Raw genomic sequence first — 9066 nt, 5'->3', positions numbered from 1 at the left:
ACGATTCAAAGAAGATCCATCATACTATTGGGTCATAGTACAACCCACACCCAACTTAGTGGCACCAAATGCAACACTATTTAAAATTAACAGAAGATTGATGCCCACATTTGATCTGCTCTAAAAGGTTAAAACAACAACTCTTGCTTTTTAGGATTAGAATTCCAACTAATGAGACCCTGGCGTGCTCTCCAATCATTATATTCCCTTAACAATACCGCCTTCAATCATACGCCAGCCTAAAGGACAAAAACACTCCCTTCGCAGTGGCTGTTCCAGTAGGCCAAATTGGTCATTTAGACGTACCGTGTTACATGGAGAGCTAGAAAGATAGGAAAGATAAAAAAAAGTAGTAGCTAAATCAAAAATAGCGGTCAAACTCAACCAGAGAAACGGGCGGCAGTGGAACCTTCCCCCTTCCCATTATATTTTCTTTCCTTCTCACTTGAATATCTCTTATATATCACACGTATTCCATATATACCCATTAGCTCTTGCCATTCAAAATAACCAAACCGTTGAAGGGGCCTAAGGGGACTTTAAAAAATGGACAAAATCCTCCTCCTTTGACATCCTCTAACATAGAACTCTGCCCTTTTCTCCTCCTCTTCTTCACACCTTCAACATATAGATAGGCCAATGCAAGGGGACGGAAGTTGGTGCAAAAAGATCCAGAGATAGAGAAGAGAGGAGGAGATGAGTGGGGTTGTGGAAAGAGCTTTGAGGTGTTTGGGGAGAGGCTTCGATGTGACATGCGACTTCCGGCCGAAGTACTGCAAGGGGAAGGAGAGGCTGGTTGTGATCAATGAGGAGGAGAGGAAAGAGCTCTTGGTGCCCGGATTTGGAGCCTTTGAAGGTGTATCGGTTGATATAAAGTGTGATAAGGGGGATCGAATCAGATACCAGTCTGATGTGCTTGAGTTTAACCGGGTATTGGGTCATCACCTTCTTCTAATTGATTAATTTCTTTTTAGTAGGACTGTTGATTATGACCAGATTGATATATATACATATACACATATTTTTTGTTGGGATGTAAAAGTTTCTTTTGTTTGTTGGATTTGGATCCTATGGTTTGGTCTGATGTCACACCTACTGTCTTGTTCTCTGGCATCTCATGAATGCCAAGAAACAACACTCCGATCTTGGAGAGCAAATTTTTGAGTATCCTACTCAAACATTGCACCCCTCATTCAGCCTGTTTAATTGTTTGGAGTCATCTTTTTTTAAGTGAAATATTGCCATGCTCTTTAATTGTCGGATGGATTTGGAAAATTGGAGCTACCTACCTTTCTTCATCTTTTTATGGGTGTTTGGCACAAAGGACCAGCCATTTTGTTCTTCAAATTGCTCATACTCGGCAATTCCATGTCCGATACATATATCTATACCCATCTTTGGTTTTACTCTCATTTTTTTACAGTAATATGCATAAAAAGAAATAGGACAAGATTGTTTTCTCCTTCCTTTCCAAATTAACTTCTGGATGCTTAACACTTTTAGTTAATTATAATTGAGAGTTGAAACACTTTTGCTGAATATATTTAATTGCTTCTCAATAACCTGCAACTGGTCTTAGTTCATGTTTGTTTAGCTATAAGCACCTTCCAACTTCAAAATACCAGCCAGTCTTATGATCAGAATGGCCGTATACCATGATGCACTGTGTATGTTTGAATTGTTCTTAAGAAACAATTAGAACATCTCATGCCCTATTGTGGTGCCATTTCTTTTTTCCAAAGATACCGTGGTGCCATGTTACTCCACAACATATTTTGATTGGCAACACAAGAGGAAAAGAAATATACTCAATAGCTATCAACCCAACATGCAAGTGATGATGAAGTAAAAGGAGGAACCGAGGTAATTAAAATCGCATGCATGCTTTCTTGATGCACTTTGGGGTGGATTAGGATTGTATCCTTCGTAAAAAAAAAATGATCGATCTTTTTTTTTTATGACATCGACCATTGGATTATGCCCTGCACTCATCTTAAAATGATTATTATGCAATTTAATAGTAGATTTAAGTGGAGGAAAGTAAATCTTTTTTTCGTGCAGAAGATACAACCCTTTTCCCTTCCAATAGCCTCCCCTATCTCATCCATCTTCGAGAAGCCTAACGTGGACCAAACCAACTGAAAGAGATTTCTTAGTTCATGTTTCACAATTTCAATGGACTTTTTCTGGAGGCTGTCCAAGTTTTCTTAATCAAATCTGATTAGCTTCCATTAGACAGTTTAGCAGCCAAAATGTAGGACAGGAGGAAAAGTCCAAATTTAGAGGGGCCGGGTGGAATTCCGGAAGATAGAATGGCAGTGGCACCAAGAATGACCTAATTTCCGTCACCGACGGTGACCATAACTCACCTCCAAGAAATTAACGCATTGGTCCACCACAAGTTTCAGCATCTGTTTCGTAGAAATTCTGGTTACAAGTACCGCAGTGTGATTAATAAAGCTTTGACCATAGATTATTTTTTTTTAAAAAAAAATAATCTTTTTCGTTCTCGTTGTGAACAGGGTACGATGAGTGATAACAGATGTCATCCATGTGGTCTTCAAAGTCACCCAAAAAAAATTGTCATCAAGTTTACTTCCACACACTTATTATTCAAAAGGTTTTAGCCTCATATTGTTCCCACCTGTTCACATTTAGCAGAAAAGAGCAGGGGAGAAACAAGGCCTTATTTAAGGAGGTTGTTTGTAGATCTGTTGGTGTTATATAACCACATGGAGTATTATTTCTTTGGGTCTGGACTCTTGTTTATTATTAAGGGATGGATGCCTTTTCCATTTGGCGAGGCCCTTTGCAACATGGGGATTGGCAAGATAGGTTCCTGCGCGCTTTAGCCGTCTGTAAATATGCCATGTAGCATGAAGATGTGAGTTTGGGAGTTGAATGGGGGATAGCTAGTGCTATTTAGCTATGATTTGGCTTTGAGCAAATTAATTAAATTAGATTATGATGATTGATGGATAATCCTATTAGACTTTTAGCAATATTTTAGAATAATGAATTTAGCTAGCATTAATCAAATGAAAGGTGACATCATTTACATCGTGGATTTACATATAGATGTCGGAGCTATTCAATCAGAGAAGCTCGTTGGCTGGAAAGATACCCTCAGGTTTGTTCAACTTTATGTTTGAATTTAATAGTGGCTCGTGGGCTCGAGATGCTTCAAGGACCAAATGCTTGGCCATGGATGGCTACTTCATCTCTCTCTTTGACCTTCACATTATCCGCCAACCTCTCATTCTCTCCGATCATGTCATCAATGATGTTCCTTCTTCTTGGGATCCAGCTGCTCTCTCAAGGTATATTAATTAAATAATTATTTTTTACTTAACCATATTTAGTCAGTCCTTATCCATTTTTTTTTTTTTTTCATTTTTTCTTTGTTGCACCTCCATTTCTTTTTCTCCATTTGGAGCTAATGTAATAATTAAGTCAACCAAGGTAGGCCTTGGACTATATTTTCTGATTAATGAAATATATGCATGCTTACAAGTTGAATGCATGACAAGAAAGTTTGCTAAAGGAAAAATATCCAAACATATAGAATGAAAAAAGGAATGTAGAAAAATCATCATGTTTAAGAGCAAGTAAAAGAAACGAATTGAACTTAGCAAATTTAATGACTTATGGCACCATTTCATATATCTTGGTATGATTCTTTTTTAAAATTTTTCAATTATATCCCTATAAAAGTATTTTTCATATTTATCCCTAAATTCAATTCTTTTTGAACATTTATTTATCATTAAAATGAAATCATATTTTTACCCTCATATAAATGGCTTCAAAATTTAATTAAACATAATCTTTAAGAGTTGAATCAAGCCATTAACCATTAGCTAAAACATAATCCTCTTGCCTACCAATACAATATGTGATGGGGTCTTAAATTGATGATTCATTTTACCTATATTGAGTTTATTGAATTATTTCTACTAGCTTATAGTATTTGAGGAGTCAATTATTCTCTTTGATAAAAAAAACACATCCTCCATTTTTGGACATCATGTCTTAAAGATTGGTAATTAAACTAAATATTTCTGTCAACTAGACATATTCATATGTATTTGACATAAAATTAAAAAAATAAGTTTGCTTCACTTTATTCTTTTGAATAGATCAAAAATTTACTATCAAAAATGATTTAAATTAACATGTTTTAATTATTTTGAAATAAATTTATATATTTTATTTATTTAGGTAGTAAAGTATTGAAATTTTCTAGCAAATAAATGATATATATTTATCTCATACATTTTTAACAAAGGGAAAAGAATATGTAAACTATTGGTAAATTTTTAATTTGCTATTTCTTTTTAAATCATATGGATCTATATTCTGCACTATTTTTGAACAATATATAGAAGAAAATCGGAGTACATGTTTAATATTTTTTTATCAAAGAGGAAAATTGACTATTCAAATGTAATGAGCTAGTAGAGAGAATTCAATTCATTTAGTATATGGAAGCTGAATTACTAATTTAAACAATTATTAGATATGCATTGTGTTGGTGGTCAAGAGAATTGTGTTTTGTTTGTTTCAGCTCTTAAACATTATTTTAACTTAAATTTTTTTGATCTTGTTTTGTGATGGTAAAATATCATTTTCTAAATTTAATCAAATTTTAATTGTAGTTTAGCAGCATTGTCCAACAATATAAACCTAATGGATGTGGATTATAGGGGCAAATATAGATCCAGGGATATATATATATAATATATATATATATATATAACTTTGCAGGGTAAATATGCAATTGGATATTTTTATAAGGATACATATATAAAATCCCTTCTTTCTCTTAAGAATAGATGTTATTGATTTTTTTTTTTTTTTGGTAGAAATATTATTGATGTTATCGAGTGTGAACAATTTTAGCTTGGGAGAGTCAATAAAAATTGTAACAACAATGAGAGTTGATGGAAACTTAATCATCCATCAATAAGCCAACTCAGAGAATCAATTCAGTAATGAAAAATTAATAATTATAGAAATTCAGTAATTCAAAAAATAATTAATGACAGTCCATGCATCCATTATTTCATTATTCTGACCATACCTACAATTGACTCGGTCTAACTCTGGCTTAACATCTTTACCCAAAAAAAAAGAAACTATTGCTTAATATAGGTGTAGTTGGTAGCTTCCCACCTTGCAACTTCCTTACTGGTGCAATAATACAGCAAGTCATGGTGCCAACATACCTATAAATGAATAGGTTTTTCATAAGAAGATACGTATCAGCCTTCATTTTTTTATTCTCTTCCTTTGGTCGTCGGATTAGAGTTGAAAGTCTTCTAGCACATTGAAGCCAATACTACGGATTAAGTGTGTGCCCACCAAACAGTAAGGTGCCCCGTTTTCATTGTGGGATCTCCAAGTCCGTGATCTATATCACCAAATAATAAATGAGTACAGCAAGCGCCAAGTTGGCTCTTCAACTAACAGGCTCTGACTTTAAAGTTTTGTTCAAGGAACTGAACTCAGTAGGGTTAGAAAAGTATTTAAACAAAGCCTGCGAATAAAGTAAACAAGGTTGAATTCTAATGGGGTCAATGGTCACTGATCAGCTAGTTGGTGTTTGTCTTGAACGCAGGTTCATTGAAAACTACGGGACACATATAATAGTGGGGCTAAGTGTCGGAGGCCAGGATGTGGTTTATGTGAAGCAAGACCAGTCTTCCAACTTGGCTCCATCTGAACTCAAGCAACACTTGGATAGACTTGGAGATCAACTATTCACTGGGACCTGTGCCCTTCCTCCTCTCCGGTCGAAATCCAAAGAACATAAGCTCAAGGTCACCTTGCCTTCTCTCTATTTCTCTCTCTCTCTCATTCACATAGAAGTCTCTCCATCTCTCTCATTTATGAGACTTATTAAAGGGCTTACTAACAGGTTCCGGAGGCTTTCAATGTGTTTGACTCGCAACCAAGGCTTGTTGAAGGCATTAATCCAGTCTCATGCAAAGATGTACGTATGAAGGTCACCCAATGACATGCTATATGAGCAATGCCTCCCCGAGCTAGATTTCTATTTAAGCTTATAAACTTCTTTAGTTTTACCTTAACCATTTGCAAAGATAACGTTTAATTTGATTTTTTTGCAGGGTGTAACAGTCATATGCTTGAAGAGGGGAGGAAATACATCCGCGAGCAGCCACTGTGAGTGGCTTCTAACAGTCCCTTCCATGCCGGATGTGATCAACTTCACCTTTGTTCCCGTTACCTCCCTCCTAAAGGGTGTTCCTGGTGCTGGCTTCCTATCCCATGCCATTAACCTCTACCTTCGATGTAAGTAATCTTCTCTCTGCAAAAATTTGATATTTCTTAGATCTAGAAAAAAATATAAATTAAATCATCTATTAATGCATCTCCAGAATGTTGATCTATATATATCACTTTTGTTCATATATTCATATATTTAGATCAGAAGAGTTTGAAACTACTATATGTAATTCAAAGTAGTGCACATGGAGAGCAACATCAGCGCACATAAGTGTAAAATTAATTCATCATACAAGACCTGGAGCTAAAAGGGTAGCAATAATCTCTTCCCTTCAATGTGAGAATAGCAGGAACAAAAAGAGAAAAAACAAAAATGGCACCATCATAGTGTAGCAAAACAACAAAAACCAAGAACTTTTAGTTGAAAATTTCTTCGGGGAAAAGCTAGATTGTAGCCAAGTCAAACCTACCCCAAAATATTTTAACTTAACGTTTACGTTCTTCAATATGTAGCACTAGAGGATATCAAATCAAGAGAATACCTTTCTTGGATCTTAACGCTCCATAATTCTATTTAAGAGATACCAAAGACCAACAGACTCTCTTGTCTTTCGCAGTAAGAGGTCTTCTCACCAAACAAAATATCAAGTTCAATCAAAGAAGGAACTTACCCCATTTTTTTATGGAAAATGGAGGATGCAAGGAGCTTCCCCCAATTTATGGATGAAAGCAGATATTATCTACAAAGACGTAGAGTAAAGCAAAGGGATACACAGAGAAAGCTACAACTGAAAAGGAAAGCAAAGAAAAGAAGATAGATCAAAGAATCCTCAATCTAATGAAACACGAAACCAAGGGGACATTATTTACTCCTAGACTAGAAGAAACAAAGTCTTTCCAAAAGACTTAAAAGAAGTCTTTTCCACATAAGACAAAGTCTCTCCCAAACCTAGACGACCTGAAGGAATCAAGCTAGCTAGCAGCCTTATCCGTCACTTTTTATTTTGCAAGATCAGATATCAAATTTGATTAGCGGTCTCACCCATTCCATCTCAACCAACTTTGGAATGGCTTCATCTCCTTGCAAGGAGGGGATACCTAACATCAATCTGGTTGAAATAGAGGATAAATAAGTCAAGTCTGACTGCCCAAAAAATGAAAAAAAAAATTGTATTTGTATTGAAATATTCAGGAAGCTATCTTAATTTAGTATTTCCTTTTGAGCCAATGTTACTTTGGGTGCATGGCCACTTTCAGATAATATTTTAATAAAAAAGTGATGTAACCTTATTTTGATTCAATCTTTTGCATTAATGTTTTGCTTTGCAGATAAACCACCAATAGCAGACTTGCAATACTTCTTGGACTTCCAAGCTAACAAGTTCTGGGCTCCCATGCACAATGACCACCCCCTTGGTCCCAGCTCAATTAGATCCATTCCAACTCCTTCCCTACAGTTCAGTCTAATGGGTCCCAAGCTCTATGTCAACACAACTCAGGTAGCACCACCTTAATTCTTAAATCTTCATTTAACAATCACCATTAATCTCTCATCCATATGACCTTTTTACACCCACAATCTCAGGTCATCGTTGGAAGGAAACCTCTCACCGGGATGAGACTCCACCTTGAGGGCAAGAAAAACAATCGGTTAGCTCGGTTGATTGCTCATTGTTTCATTTGAGTGTGTATGTAATTATGATTAAGAATTAATTGGACTATATATTTACATGTTGTTAGACTAGCCATCCACCTTCAACATTTATCAAACACCCCGACCTTCATCAAAGCCCAGCCAAACAAAGCACCATTATGGCAGGGATCGGAGGAGATCGCAGATGAAAGATATTATGAGGCAGTCCAATGGAAGATGTTCTCGCACGTGTGCACCATGCCAGTGAAGTATGACCCTCGGTGGTCTACCACTGGTGGAGGAGCTTCATTCATTGTAACTGGAGCTCAGCTCCATGTGAAGGTCTATGAGTCGACTAGTGTGCTGCACCTGAGGCTCCTATACTCTGAAGTACCTGGTTGCATTGTGGCCCAGTCTAAGTGGGAGCAGGGCCCATTGGGCTTCTCTCAGAAATTGGGCTTCTTCTCAGCGATCAGCACACCTTTCACTGGAGTAGAGAAGGAGGGGCAGCCACTCCCAATTGTCATTGTGGACTCTGGTGTATTCCCCTCAGGCCCACCAGTGCCTGTGGGGGCCCAAAAGCTTTTGAGGTTTGTGGACACATCTCAGGTATGCAAGGGACCACAGGACACCCCTGGGTATTGGCTGGTCACTGGTGCAAAGCTGGATGTGGAGAAAGGGAGGATAGGGCTGCATGTCAAGTTCTCTCTGCTAGCTTCTGTTTCTTAACTTGAGAATATGCAATTGTACAGTCTCACTAGTTGGAGGATATCCAAATTTTCTCATTCTTTTGTATGTGAATACCTAAAAGTGCGATATTATATTGGAGGAGTTTTAAGGAAAACGTTGTATGAAAATTGGAGAAGCAAAGTTATCAATTTTAATGATTTTTTTTTTTTAAACAAATAAAGCTTGATAGAGAACAAAATAATCAAGGTGTAGAAGTGTTATTTTTGCCCCTTTCCCAGGTAATGTTGTCCATTCTTCACTTATTCTATAAATGTAAACTAGTACCACGTTGACTATAATGTATTCAGCAATCATTTTAAATTTTGGACAAATAATGTCAAAATGATTATGGTAATTATTACCTAAAAGCTCTCATGTGCATAGCCCTTCATCTCATAGGGAACAAAAGATACTTGGCAAGATTTTTTTTTTTTGATAAGACGAAGCACTGATAC

At 36.4% G+C, this 9066-nt stretch overlaps 1 protein-coding gene across 1 annotated transcript; it reads left to right on the top strand.

Annotated features, from left to right (window-relative positions):
• Positions 1-509: 509 nt before the first annotated feature.
• LOC105042110 (MACPF domain-containing protein At1g14780) lies at positions 510-8788 on the top strand. The gene is made up of 8 exons (XM_010919210.4): positions 510-930; positions 3079-3320; positions 5621-5822; positions 5921-5995; positions 6132-6315; positions 7579-7748; positions 7835-7899; positions 7990-8788. Exons 1-8 carry the CDS (start codon positions 697-699, stop codon positions 8609-8611), a joined length of 1794 nt encoding a protein of 597 aa, XP_010917512.2. The 5' UTR covers positions 510-696; the 3' UTR covers positions 8612-8788.
• The last annotated feature ends 278 nt before the right edge of the window (positions 8789-9066 follow it).

The sequence above is a fragment of the Elaeis guineensis genome, chromosome 3, assembly GCF_000442705.2.
Source record: "Elaeis guineensis isolate ETL-2024a chromosome 3, EG11, whole genome shotgun sequence".
Taxonomy (NCBI): Eukaryota; Viridiplantae; Streptophyta; class Magnoliopsida; order Arecales; family Arecaceae; genus Elaeis; species Elaeis guineensis.
This window is presented reverse-complemented; position numbering and strand designations above follow the sequence as displayed.